Source organism: Microcaecilia unicolor, chromosome 6 (genome assembly GCF_901765095.1).
Source record: "Microcaecilia unicolor chromosome 6, aMicUni1.1, whole genome shotgun sequence".
NCBI classification, from domain to species: domain Eukaryota; kingdom Metazoa; phylum Chordata; class Amphibia; order Gymnophiona; family Siphonopidae; genus Microcaecilia; species Microcaecilia unicolor.
This window is the reverse complement of record NC_044036.1, coordinates 4846248-4861397: the sequence shown is the minus strand read 5'-3', so window position 1 is coordinate 4861397 and position 15150 is coordinate 4846248. Positions and strand designations below refer to the sequence as shown.

At 43.0% G+C, this 15150-nt stretch overlaps 1 protein-coding gene across 2 annotated transcripts in view; it reads left to right on the top strand.

Moving 5' to 3' along the window:
- The window catches only part of TIE1 (tyrosine kinase with immunoglobulin like and EGF like domains 1), a 119538-nt gene that overhangs the window by 79626 nt on the left and 24762 nt on the right, over positions 1–15150 (top strand). For both annotated transcript variants that reach the window (XM_030205294.1, XM_030205293.1), the window contains 2 exons: positions 3980–4173; positions 9355–9565. In XM_030205294.1, the coding sequence (XP_030061154.1) occupies positions 3980–4173; positions 9355–9565 (405 nt within the window). The remainder of the gene's footprint in view (positions 1–3979; positions 4174–9354; positions 9566–15150) is intronic.

The following is a 15150-nucleotide window of genomic DNA, read 5'->3' as shown; positions in this document are numbered from 1 at the left end:
CATTCTTGAAGAAATTGTTGTGAGTCTGTTATTGCTGTCCATTCATTGTTATAGAATTGTTGCCAGAAAGTTAACGGATCTATTTTGCCTCTTGTGGTATAGATTACTCGTTCTTGTCTGTGATGTAAATCTTTTATTCGCCATTGTAGGGAGAGGTTTGCTTTGTAATGATCGGACCAAGGTATAGCTGTCCATTTTGTATCTGTTAGTACAAAATTTAATTTTGATGAGAATTTGTATGTGCGTGGGTTTAAAATACACCTGCAGCTTGCAGCATTGTGTATTGTCACTTTGACAGGTCCCCTGATGAAGGCATATGCAGATGAACTCAATGCAGAAAAAACCCAATGCCTAGTACTCACCTCCCAACACAACACGAGCAAATTTACCACCATCAACACCCCAAAACTAAATCTACCAATCTCGGAAACCCTGAAAATTCTTGGAGTCACCATCGACCAGCACCTAACACTTGAGAATCACACGAAAATTACAACCAAAAAGATGTTCCACTCATTGTGGAAATTAAAAAGAGTAAAACCATACTTCCCAAGAACTGTTTTCTGGAATTTGGTTCAATCATTAGTACTCAGTCACCTAGACTACTGTAACTCACTCTACGCTGGCTGCAAACAGCAAATACTCAAAAAACTCCAGACAGCCCAGAACACAGCAGCCAGACTCATATTTGGAAAACCAAAATACGAAAGCGCAAAGCCCCTACAAGAGAAACTACACTGGTTACCACTCAAAGAACGCATCACATTCAAAGTATGTACCCTAGTACATAAAATCATCTACGGCGAGGCCCAAGCCTACATGTCTGACCTACCACCCAGGAATGCTAAAAGATCATCTTGCACATTCCTTAATCTTCATTTCCCCAACTGCAAAGGCCTAAAATATAAACAAATGCATGCATCAACCTTTTCCTATATGAGCACGCAATTCTGGAATGCTCTGCCACGTAACCTAAAAGCGACCTATGAACTGATCAACTTCCGCAAACTGCTGAAGACCCATCTCGTCGACAAAATATACCACAAAGACCAATACATGTGAAACCCCCACACATATCTAGCCACGTTAAGAATGCCTATATCATATTACTATCATGATTTCCATTACCACGCAACTCAAAACACTAAATGTCAATTCTCCTATCAATTCCACTACCCATGATATATTGTAAGCCACATTGAGCCTGCAAAGAGGAGGGATAATGTGGGATACAAATGCAATAAATAAATAAAATAAATAAATAAATATGTACCGAAACATGGCCTGTGCTGGGATTTTTTGGTCAAGTGCATCCTGTTTACTGCATTCGAAGTTTGCGTTGAGAGATCCTACACTGATTTTAAGAAATAAAAAGACTTTTTAATCTTGGACTTTGTCTTGGTGCCTTCCACCTTTTTGTTTTGAACTAGACAATACTGTAGCCTTTTAAGCCTTTGTTAGGGTTTTATATAAATAGTGTTTTAGAGTCTAGTTTAGTATTTTAGGTTTCATTTTAGATCTTGGAATAACATCAGTTTAGAGCACAGATACCAGTTGAGCGAAGAGTCTGTTTAGTGACGAAAACCATTGATCATTTTAGTAACCGCTCCCTGGACCTTCTTTTTGAAGATTTTGTCTGCAGAATTATACACAACATTCTAAATGAGGTCTCACCAGAGTCTTATACAGGGGCATCATCACCTCCTTTTTCCTACTGGCCATTCCTCTCCCTATGCACCCAAGCATCTTTCTAGCTTTTGCCATCACCCTTTTTTGTCTGTTTGGCCACCTTAAGATCATCATATATGATCACAGCCTTCATGCAGAAAAGTTCTGCACCCCCTAAACTGTACTGTTCCCTTGGGTTTTTGCAGCTCAAATGCATGACCCTGCATTGTTTAGCGTTAAATTTTAGCTGCCAAGGGAGTAAGTCAGCTAATTCTAGACCACTCCTCTAGCTTTGCTAAGTCCTTACTCATATTATCCACGCCATAAGGGGTGTCTACCCTATTGCAGATTTTGGTATCATCCTCAAAGAGGAAAAACCTTACCAGACAGCTCTTCCACAATATCTAACACAATACCTAACTCTTACCTTTCAGGAAATCCTGACTGCCCCAATTTGACTGCCCCTATCAGACTGACTCTTCACGTGTCCTTTAGATTGTAAGCTCTTTGAGCAGGGACTGTCCTTCTATGTTAAATTGTACAGCGCTGCGTAACCCTAGTAGCGCTTTAGAAATGTTAAGTTGTAGTAGTAATATCGCTTACAAGAAAATGTTTAAAAAACCAGCCCAAGAATCGAACCTTGCGGCCCACCACTGGTAACATCCTTTTCCTTTTCCTCAGAATGAGCTCCATAGACCACTACCTTATGTACCCTCTGTCGTCTTCCACTCAACCAGCTCCTAACCCAGTCAGTCTCTTTTGAGCTCGTACCGAGGGCACTCAGTTTATTTATTAGTTGTCAATGTGGAACCATGTCAAAGGCTTTGCTAAAATCTAAATACACTACATCTAGCGCTCTCCCTCGATCCAACGCTGGTCACTCACTCAAAGAAATGAATCAGACGTGTCTGACAAGATCTAACTCTAGTGAAACCAGTTGCCTCAGATCCTTTAATCCAATGGATTCCAAAAATGTTACTATTCTCTGTTTTAAAAGCATTTCCATTCATTTACTTACCATAGAAGTCAGATTTACTGGCCTGTAGGAACCACATCTGCTTTTCTCCAGTCCTCCGGTACCACTCCCGACTCTAGAGAAGCATTGAAAAGGTCCTTCAGTACTCTTGGATGTATGTCGCTTTGTCCACCCTTAGTTTAGCTAGCTTCTCGTGAACACAGTGCTCTGAAAATCCTTCCAGGTCTACCACACCTCCATTCCTATTTGTGTCTGTCTTCTGTGGTCCTGCTCCCAGTCCTTCAGCTGTGAAAAGGGGAAAAGAGACGCAAAGGGGGGGAGGTAGGTTACAATTTCTACTTAATAGGGAAATAAAGGGAAGGAGATAAAATTAACCGATAAGACATTCAAACACAACACAAGCATAGCAAATGGCAGGGCTTCATGAGAGGGGCAACCCAACAGCAACACAAAACCTGCAAACCATCATTCAAGTAGGGCTGAACCCTTTATAAGCTCTTAAATTAAGAGAAAGTTTCAGCTGAAAACTTACAATTCTAAGACTGACTGAAAATCAGACTCAATTTTCTGAGTTAGCAATTTCTGAATATTGGGCCTATGTACTTTGAAACCCGCGGTGAGTGGTGGAATTGAGTGTCTACAAACATCACAGGATGGGGAATTTGCCTCTGTTCACTTGGAAAAGTTATGTACACAACAGGGTCCTGGACTGGGCATAAAAGGGAAAGGGGGAAGATGGTAAGGGAGCAGGGTAAATATTTAACAATAATTAAGTAAAGAGGAAAGTTGAGCTGGGAATAGGAGGCCAGAGAGAGGGAGGGGAACTGGTGTGGGAGTGAGGGAAAGAGGAATGCTGGACTGAGAATAGGAGGGGGGAAGCTTGTAAAGGATTGAGGGAAAGGGGAATGCTGGGCTGGGAATGGGAGAGGGGGAGCTGGTAAAGGATTGGGGGAAAGGGGAATGCTGAGCTAAGAATAGGAGAGGAGAGAAAGGGAAGCTGGTAAAGAATTGGGGGAAAGGGGACTGCTGTGCTAGGAATAGGAGGGGAGAGGGGGGAAGCTGGCAAGGGAGTGGGGAATGGGGGAATGCCGTGTTTTATCCATTACACACCAATTCAAAGGAAGAGAATGCTTTGTCAGAACTGCCACCAGTAGGTAAATTAGGGGTAGGGGCAACACAAGGCTGAATATTTTCCAAGGCAGATGTTTATGGAGGTACAGGGAGGTTTATGGGGATAAACAGGGTCTCTTTGATGGTAACATGAGTTACAGCAAGATAAATGAACCCATAAATGTTGTGTCCTTCTGACCCTTAGGTCTTTGTCTGTTTACCCAGGATTCTATAGTCTGGTGCCCAGCATGGAGAGCCGAGACCCCCGGCCCCCTAGAGGAGACTATCAGCTGCTCTTCGCTATCATCGGTTCTGTCTCTCTCACCTGTGTCACCATCATTTCTGCTTTGTTGGCCCTATTCTGCATCAAGAAGAATTTCTTTCACAGACGGCGTACGTTTACCTATCAGTCTGGATCTGTAAGTAGGACTAACGTACAATCTAATCTTAATCTTAACCCCTAACCCTAATCACTAATCCTACAAGTCTGTATCTTTAAATACTGCTTTAAAGACTAACCCTAACCCCAACCTGAACCCCTAACCTCAATCCCTAAAACTATAAATCTAGATCTATAAATACCACTTTACAACCTAACCCTAATATCAAACCCTAATCCTACTACTCTAGATCTGTAAATACTGCATTACAGCCTGGACCGTAGAGGTCTTTATCTGCCATCATCTACTATGCTACTAACCCTAACCTCAACCCCTAATCCTATTAGTCTAGATCTGTAAATACACCATTACAGCCTATCCCTAACCTCGGTCCCTAATCCTAGCAGTCTGGATCTGTAAAGACTACTTTACAACCCAACCCTAACACACATAACTAAATCTAAATGTAATCTAAGCCTAATCCCTGTCCCTAACTCTAACCTTATGAGTCTGCTTTTAATTCTGTGATTTATGTATTTATTTAAAACATTTATAGATCCCCTATCATTATAAATCCTATCCATTAACAATAAACATATGAAATAATAAAAGGCATAAGCTATTGAAATATAAAATATAACACACATAATTGGATGCTGTGATATCTCTATCTGAATCCTAATAATTCAAAACTGTTCTGGTGGGAAAAGCAGGGAAAGCTGATCAAGGGTTAATCAACAAATTGAAACCAGAAAACTTGGAGACAATTTCGTTTTGCAGGTCACACAGGGATTGACTGATACAATCTAACATTAGGGCTGTTGAATTGATAAAGGATTCAGAAAGTAGAGTTTGGGGGTAGGGCTAGAAGCAGAAGTGTCTGAGTTGCCCAGATAGGGTCTGTATTTAGGCATGATGTCCTAATCTTTGGTTGTTCCTCTGTATACAACCATATCTACAATTAAAAGATTTGCATATTTTGATTCATGATTTTGTAATCAACACGGTAGCCTAATGATGAAATTTGCTGGGTACAATTAGTTCAAAATTGGACCGTTTGTCTGTTATTGGTGATAAAGTCCTGTTTTAGGATGGAGTGATGAAGTGCATATTGCATCACAGACCCAGGAAGCCCAGGAGAGAGGAAATGCTATTGCTAACCAGAAAATGTAATCCCCAGAAGAAAGACCGAGGAAAGGTCAGGAGGGAGGCAGGATCCACAGAATTAAAGCCTCAGCAGGAAAAGCCGTGAGAGGACAAATTCCTGGCCAATCAGAGAGGGTGGAACCAGGAGGAGGTGGAGCCAACAGCCCTATAAAAGAGAGAAGGCAGGAGCAGACCTCAGTCTCTGCTCTGAAGTATGTGGAGCTCCTGGTCAGATGACAAGCAAACACCACGAGGTACAGATTTTCCTGCCCTGCAGACTGACTGAGAACTATAGTTGGTCTAAACTGGAACTTCTTTTTGTTTTGTTAATGTAACTTGGCTTGCCCCTCAGTCAGGGCCTCCAGCTAAGCTCTCTGGGTCAAGGATCGCATAACTCTTTATATTACAGATGAGCTGGGCGCAGGCCGGGGCCAGGCTAGATTCCGGTAAGCCAAAGGGAAATCTTTTCTTGGGACTCACTATCGTCCACTTTTACACAAAACTGAGTCAAATGGCTTTGGGTTCAACTCCACCTTCTTTACTAAACAACAACTTGGAAAAAACAGTTTATAAACGCTTCAGTATGTACGGTTTCAGGGCATATCACAGTCACAGGTTGGTTTCAGACATTATCTCCATAAAGGTGTGATTCAATCATTTGTCTCTTATCCTTTCGGTCCCATCCCGGATCAGGGGTCCTCTGAATACCAGCAAATGTCCCACCAGATGTGATGCTCCACTGCTCCCACTTCTCCGCTACTTGGGGTGTCTTTTCCCCAGGCACTCCTTCCCTTAATATTGCCCCCCCCCCCCATAGGAAATCAGCTGCAGGTACTTACTGCTCTGGTTACTCATCTGGCCCATATTATTTTGGGGCTCACTATGTTCTCATTGTTTGACCCATTCCTTGTTAGTGGAAGTCCCTCCCTTCATCGCTTCAAGCTTATGCTACAAAGCAGCCAGTTGGGACTTCAAATCATCTATTTGAGTTCTGTCTTCTCTTTCACTTACGGAGTATGTCACCCTTCCACCTTATTCTGTGCCCCCACCCGCATCCATGATGACTGGTCGGGCTCCTAATTACCCCCTGGTCCTCCCTGATCCTCTGCATTAAACTGACATGGGGGGGGCACAACAATGTCAGAGTAGAGAGCCCCACTAAGAATTTGCTGAAGCTGGGCTTTGTACATCTCTTGGGCTTGGACAGCAGCCTTCCTTACAGCTTTGAGTAATACCTGTTCCAAACGAGTTAAGTATGGAAACAATTTCTCCCCAGGCCTTTGCATGGAAGTCTTGAAGTGGATGTAACATCCTCCCTATCTTCCACAATACCCTACATGCTTCCGGTAAGTCCAAGCATTGTTTAGCGGTAGCGTCCAGCTTAGATAGGGTCAAGAACAATACTGCATCGAGAGCTGGTGTCCACAAACTTTCCACCACCCTTGTCTTTTTCTCTCCCTCTACACATTGTCATTCCTGTACTGTTTGAAGGGCTAGCATCCATCCAGTGGTCGAAAGTCTCTTCTCCTGAGGGTGTCGGCTTAATCCCTGAAAATACGCTCAAATCAAATTACAGGAACGCTCAGGGAGGTCCAGGACACAGTGGTCTCTGTTCTCAGATCAAATTACAACAATGCTCTGAAAGGTCCAGGATACAGCGGTCTCTCTTCTCAGATCAAATTACAACAATGCTCTGGGAGGTCCAGGATACAGTGGTCTCAATTCTCAGATCATATTACAGTAATATTCAGGGAAGTCCAATATACAGGCACCTCACTTTGCAGATCATATTACAGCAATGCTCAGGGAGCTCCAGGGTGTAGTGATCTCGTTTCTCAGAACTGCATTGAAATCCAGAGTTAAATTTATAGCATCGATGCGGACATTTAAATACTAAAAATGTGGGCCCTTCATATCTGATAGACAGACCACATCTCCGTAATGTGCAGTGTAACATGCCTTCTTGTCAGGAGGTGCTCTCTGCCATTCTGGAAGAAAAGTTGACCAAGACAAAGGATACTGCCTTCTTTTTTAATAGCCCCATCAACAGGAGTTGAATATTACTCTTGGCAACTTGAGGATAGAGTTCTACAGCCTTTCTAAATCCCAGTGAAACACCAGCCATCAGACCATTGAGCATTCTTTTCTGCTGGTTGGTATTCTCTTTGAAGTCGTGTACAAGCAAGTGGCCACTTGTGTACTGTCATTTGCCATCTTCTTGCTGCCAGTGAGCATTCGAGCGGGTTACTTTGAATGAGGCTAGGGCTGGTTAGTGGGGGTCAGGGCCGGGACAGGCAAGCTGGAAGGAAACTACTCATTGAGCAGAGTAGATGGTCTCTTACCCCTACATATGATTGTCAGGCTGAGAATCCCTCTAACCACTGCAACGGGCTCAGTACAAATCCACCCATTTTGGGATTTTTTAGCCCCAAGGTTGTGGAATGATCTCCCACTGCCCATTCATAGTGAACAATCATTTAAATCCCACTTTTTCTCTACCGCATACAATGGGGCAGTGGATCACTGAGCTCTCGGTGAGGCACAGACATTCAGTGTGCAATGTATGTTTTACCCTTAGAGTGTTGTGAATGTGGCTTTTCTGTTACAATTGAGGTTCCTTTCTTTTTTACTATTTATCTTTTTAAATAATGTGGGTTTTGTACACCGCTGTGATCTGCACACCAGTCCAGATGGTATATCAAGATTTTAAATAAACATGCTGAGTAGAAAAACCCATGTTAGCTGCTTAACGCTGGATTGATGGATAACATATAGTAACATAGTAGCTGATGGCAGAAAAAAACCTCTACGGTCCATCCAGTCTGCCCAACAAGTTAAACTCATATGTGCTACTTTATGTGTATACCTGACCTTGATTTGTATCTGCCATTTTCAGGGCACAGACTGTAGAAGTCTGCCCAGCACTACCCCGTCTCCCAACCACTAGCCCCACCTCCCACCACCGGTGCTGCCACCCAATCTCTGCTAAGCTTCTGAGGCAGTGGCATAGCCAGGGGTGGGCTTGGGTGGGCCCAGGCCCATCCATTTTGGGTTCAGGCCCACCCAGTAGCAGCACATCTATAATGTGACTGGCAGGGATTCCCAAGCCCCACCAGCCGAAAACTCCCAACTGTCCCTCCTGCATACCTTTTAAATAGCAGATATTTGCCTGCAGCAAGCAACAACTGATACATACTGCGCACTGGCCCTGCAGCCTTCCCTCTGATGTATTCTTGCCTTTGCAGAAACAGGAAGTTACATCAGAGGAAAGGCTGTGGGGCCAACATGAGCAGTGTATATTAGTTGCTGCTCGCTGCCGGTGAAAATCTGCTACTTAAAAGGTATTCAGGGAAGGGCGGATGTTTGAGAGACCATATGGATGCAGGCAAGAGAGGTAGAGACGAAATCACTTGTGGGGCAAGGCGGAGTACTTCTGCCCACCCATCTTGGGCCCAGGCCCACCCAAATTTGGGTGTCTGGCTACGCCCCTGTTCTGAGGATCCATTCCTTCTGAACAGGATAAGAAATGTTTTTAAATAAATAGCTGTACCTGCCTGACCAATACGGACCCTAACCCTGCATCTACTAAATTCCCACCCCTGCCCTCAGTATTAACATAAATATACAGCCTAACCTCACCCACATCTCACATTATGGTTCATTCATTTCATGAATTTTCATAAACGAACTGTTAGTTCTTGTATCTTTACTCATGCTGTCTCTTACCCCATCCCACTCTAAATTTGTGCTGAATTATTCAGCTCGTAGAAACATAGAAACATGACGGCAGATAAGAGCCAAATGGCCCATCCAGTCTGCCCATCCTGAGCAACCCCTATCTCCTCCTTTCCCTAAGAGATCCCACAAGCCTGTCCCACACTTTCATACACAGACCTCATCTCCACTATTCCACGCATCCACCACCCTTTCCGTGAAAAAGTATTTCCTTAGATTACTCCTGAGCCTATAACCTCTTACCTTCATCCTATGCCCTCTCATTCCAGAGTTTTCCTTCATTTGAAAAAGACTCACCTCTTGTACATTAATGTGTGAATTGGAAGTTTTCTTCCACAGGGTGAGGAGACCATCCTGCAGTTCAGCTCTGGAACTCTGACCCTAACTCGTCGCCCAAAACCGCAGACGGAGTCGCTGTCCTACCCCATCCTGGAGTGGGAAGACATCACTTTCCAAGACATGATTGGGGAGGGAAACTTTGGACAAGTCATAAAGGCCATGATCAAAAAGGACGGCCTGAAGGTTAATGCAGCCATTAAAATGCTGAAAGGTAAATGGGGGTCCAGGGCCGAGATATCTGTGATAAATGTTCTGAGTTGGATAATGTCAGGTAAGTGCAGTAAATGTTATAATATGGATGATCCTCACATACCTGCAAATGGCCAAAAGACACCCACTGTGCCCTCAGCAAGCCAGGACTTGTTTTCCAACACAGTCCCATCAAGGCTTTGTTGCAATCATTGGCTTGCTGAGGCTTTTTCCTCCCCGTGATTCTGAGGGCACAGTGGGTGTCTTCTGGCCATTCGGATGTATGTGAGGATTGTTATGGATGATATGAAGTAAATAGGATCTTGTCTCCTTCTATTTTTCGATAATATGGATGATGCCAGCTCCTGGGTTCACCTCCCAGAGGCACTGGGTGCAGGAAAGTAATACAGAGTTTGTAGGATAAGGGGTAAAGGTTATTTTATCTATGATTACAAATATACAGCACTTGGCGAAGTATCTTACAGGGAAACTGTAAGATTCAACAAGAGAATGAACTTCATGTAGGAAGTCCCTCTGTCTGTGTGTCTACTACTACTGCTTATCATTTCTATAGCGCTACTAGACATACACAGCACTGGACACTTGGTGGAACAGAAGTCGTGCAGCAGAATTTTGAACAGATTGAAGGGGAGAGAGATGGCTTAGTGGGAGACCTGTGAGACGACGCAAGTTGCTATAGTCAAATGTTTAATTATATAGCTCTGTGTGTGAGCCAGTCCGAGCATAACCCCCTGTCTCTGTGCAGTAGGGGAGGGAAGGAGGAGACAGTGTTCTTCATCAGCTTGAAGCAAGTGCTATATAACTAAAGGATACTCCTTCCACAAAGTTTCTCCTTTAAATTAAGGGGGAAAAAACACTGGTGTGTTTGGTCGTTAACAACTTTACAAATTAAAAAACTTTGGCAGCGGATGACTTATAATGGCAGGGCCTCCCTCGGTTCCCACTCACTTGCCTGATCTCTCTTGTCTCAGCAACTCTTTTGAACAATCCTAACACCAGCTCTGAGCTGACGGTAGGTTCTTGGCAGTAAGGGAGCCTTTGTCAAGGGCTGTCTTCTTTGAGCATCCGAGTGCATCTCTAATGATCTAATTTACATGCAATTTAAATGTTACCTGTGCTAGCCTTTGCCTGGCGCTGACGGCCTCTAGCACCGTATTTGCTTCTGAGCATCAGGCTGCACGTGAACGAAAGCCAGGAGTGTTTAATGGGAGAACAGAGTAAAGATGCAAATTATCCCCGTCAGCTTCAAAGCAGCCTGTAGTTGCAATGAAAAAAAAACACAATTTGAAGTGTTTATATAAAAATACTAGAAGCCTAAAAAAATAAGATGGGAGAGTTACAATATATAGCACTGAATGATGAGGTAGATATTAGGCATCTCAGAGACTTGGTGGAAAGAGGACAATCAAAGGGACACTGTGTTAACAGGATACAAATTGTATCACAATGATAGAAAGGATCAAATTGGAGGGGGGTTGCACTATATGTTAAAGAGGGAATTGAGTCAAATAAAATAAACATTCCATATCACACAGACAGCAGCAGCGTGGAATCATAATGGATGGAAATTCCATGCGTGAAGGGAAGGAGTATTCTTGTAGGGCTCTACTACCATCTGCCGGGACAGAACGAACCAGGTGCATAGCCAGACTTTGGTGGGAGGGGGGTCCAGTGCCCGAGGTGAGGGGGCACATTTTAGCCCCCCCCCGGCGTCGCCGAACCCCCCCCCCCCACCATTGCCGACCCCCCCATTGCCAACCCGCCGCCACTTTTGACAACCTCCCGCCCTCTCGACCCCCCCCCCCCCCCGCGAACCCTCCCCTGCTGTCGCCTACCTTCAGTTTTGCTGGCGGGGGACCCAAATCCCCGCCAGCCGACGTCCTCTTTGTCCTGCAGTGAAAAAAGTCTTTGTTCTTTTGTTGCATGCTGACGTTCTGCACATTCTACGTGCAGGACATCAGACTCAGAGAACTGTTCTCTGAGTCTGACGTCCTGCACATACAACGTGCAGGACGTCAGCGTGCAACAGAAGAACAAAGACTTTTTTCACTGCAGGACGAAGAGGACGTCGGCTGGCGGGGATTGGGGTCCCCCGCCAGCAAAACCAAAGGTAGGCGACGGCGGGGGAGGGTTCGCGGGGGGGAGAGGGTCATCAGGAGAGAGGTCTAGGAGGAATCTACGGGGCCCAGGCCCCCTCAGGCCCCACGTAGCTATGCCAGTGGAACGAACAGACAGGTGAAGAAATGTTTACAGAAATTAGGAAAGCTGGCAAATTGGGCAACATTATAATAATGGGTGATTTTAATTACCACAAAACAAAAAATAAGTCAAATCAGTTCTTGCTCAATCTTCACAGTAAAAAGGAGGAAAAAGGATCTCAGTAACCGTGTTCATGCTGATATTGTCTGTGCTAAATCAGTTCCAAGTTTCAATCATTGCTCCTTTAAAAAAAAAAGCCTTTCATCTTTTTTTGTATATCTTTCAAACAATTTAAACCATCATTATCATGAATCTTTCCCATTAACTTATATGTGATGAAACACTTAGTGCAACGATCAATCTGTAATCCATGCAGCCAGCAACACAGTTACTTAACTTGCAGAGAAAACCCGGTCCAACAGGACTCATTTCACCAGCTGGATTCCTCAGGGTTATTTACTTCAGGTCAGCAAATATGCACAATTCATCTGCAAGGGATATAAATCAAACAATTAAAATTATCCAAACCATAAAATAAACAAAAACACTTAATACTAACTTACTTAAGATGCACTGGGTAAAGCATCGCAGCAGGCTGCAGGCTTAGAAATGGCCCTGCTGAAACTCAGACACCAGCGCATGCGCTTAAGAGCGTTCAGAGCAAGAAGCTCTCAACATATTGATGACATCATATCTTTATATGGTAAGAAACTTAAAAAATAAAAACCCACAAAAAATCACAAATATTTTAAACAACACTATTGAAACTGAACACCATCGCATGCTCAATATATAACATATGCCCCTCATTGAACCACCCCCAAGAAGAACTATCTGAATCCAAAGGTGACACTTCACTTTATATATACAACAATATCATTAAAGTGTAAACTGCAAGCAACTAGATCAATCAATCTTCAAAGTGACATGCAAACGACAATGTTGTAGTCATGAAATAGTTGGAAAATCCCTTAAAGAAACTGTCTAGTCGATAGACTGATTGAGTCCAATTGGCTGGAGAGAATTGAGCCTGTGTATCCAACATGCCTCTCTTAATTGCAGTCTCAATCGATCTCCCATGCGATTTGAGGGGAGTTCTAAATCCACAACAAAACATTGCAAATCACTGAATTAATGTGAAAAATTTGTACAATGTTCTACAAGTAGTTCAGTTTTTTCCTGTAACTTTAAATTTGACTTATTCTCTAACAATATTGTACTAAAGGGGCAAATGTAGCATCCATTTCAACTCCCGATCTCTGGAAATAATATTGTCCATGATAGAGAAATAAGTTCTCTTTCATTGCTAAACGTTACAGGCCCACTAGAAACTCAGTTGGCACAGTGTGTTGTCTCTCTCTCACTGTGGTATGAAGACGGAAAATCATTAGTTCAATTTTGGATAATATACTGAGGAAATGAGCAGAATCCCTAATATATGAGGGTACTTTAATCACTTCACCTCGTAAAAATTGGTCTACAAAACATGATAGAGGATCAAAAGAGAATTCCTAAACGATATTTCGGTCTTCCTGGTGGATTTATCAAAGTTTTATGTATTTTAGGATGTAAAACACAGGGGTAATAGGATGACTTTTGTTCAAAAATCTAGTCACGTGTTGTTAAAAACCCCAACTTAACACCTTCCTTAGTCATCTTTAGGATCTGGCTTTGTAGCCTTTTAGTTGGATCCTTCTTATGATAATCATTAAAATTAAGAAGGAGAACCGCACCACCTTTATTCTGCCTTTCTTAGCACTATTGATCTGTCTTCTTGTAACTTAGTCAAAGCTGTTCTCCAATTCTTGCATAGATTTTTAAAATTACAACTGTGTTCTTGTGCCCATAGCTCAACTTCACGTAAAACACTCTGCTTAAAAACCTCTAATACTGGGTCTACAGGACCTTGTGGAACCCAGGTAGTGTGGTGCCAAATCAGTGGTTTCCATATTATCAGTTTTATAAGAAAAAGACAGTTTTAATTGCAACATCCTGAAAAATCTTTCCACATCAATTTTGAACTAAAAAAGATTAAATCTGGTAGTTGGTACAAAAGAATAACCCCAGGGAAAGCAGATGTACCTCGTCCTGAGTTTATACTCTCTTGGACAAATTGATCACCACTGATTCGTTTTGCCTTGTGATCTGGTGAACGGTCTCGTTCTCTGTGTTCCTCTCCCTCATCTTCCTTTTCTTCTGTGTTGGCTTCTTCTCCCTTAAAAGCTGCCATTGATTTTTCCACTGCTAGAGGATGAAAAAGGATGACCTACTATCAGAGGAACTGGGATCTGCCTCTAAATCTTTATCGGCAGAAGGTCTGAATCCTGTCTGTTCCTGTTTCTTATACATCCAGGAATAGACTTTTTCCCTGCTGAAGTATGTAATCAACCTTTATAAATAAATTTATTTATTGGAAAATCACAGTTGTTGTTCAGAGAGATTTAGGGGATACATTCCACTTTGCAATGTTCTACTAGAATCGCACTTCTGATTTCAGTATTTGTAAGTCTTTTAATAGAATTCAAAAATCAGTCCAACCCGTTGAATTTGTCTTACTGGATTCAGAAATATCAAAATGAGAGGACCAGCTAATAGGTTACCAGTCTGTTCACTACCGAAGCTATACACAGTTTTCCATGTATTAGTGGACATCCTGTCACAAAAGTATCACTGTACTAATCAAAATCAGGAAAAAGTATATTCCTGGATGTATAAGAATTTGGTGCCCACCCACTTTTGGGTTCAGTCCTACCCCCCCACTTCTCCAAACTGTCTGGCTATGTCACTGAACACAATGCAAAGACATCTGTGATACACCTATCTCTAAGTTAATATATTTCAGGTAATAAATTCAAAATAAAACACTTTGTTGTCTGGACATTTTCTTTTTCTGTCATGTTGGTCCTAGTTTCTCTGTCTATCTTCTGCTAATTCTCTTTCCAGCAGTTGTTTTCCATTTGTCTTTTCTTCTCTCTCCTGCCTTGTTCTGTTCCTTCAATACATCTGTCTCTGACATATCGATCCTTCCTTTTTTTCCTTTTCTGCCTCTCTATCCACTCAAATTTCACCTTCTTTCTCACCGTTCTCCTTCCTTTAACTTTCCAGCTACCAATTAACTTTCCATATTCTTCTCTCTTCCCTAACTGTCCCATTTGTCATCTTAGCACCAATCCCAGTCAGAGTCAGTTTAGGGGGGGGGACAAATAGGGCATCTGCCCTGGACCCCATAGCTCCAGGGGGCCCTTCAATGCATGATTTCTTCCTATTCTCACCACCCCGTATGAGATCTCCTTCCCTTCCCCTCACCTTCCTTTACTAACTTAAATTGCGTTTTTGTTCACGGCAGCGGTTCTGATACTCTGCCTCCATCTGCCCTGGTGCTGTTCC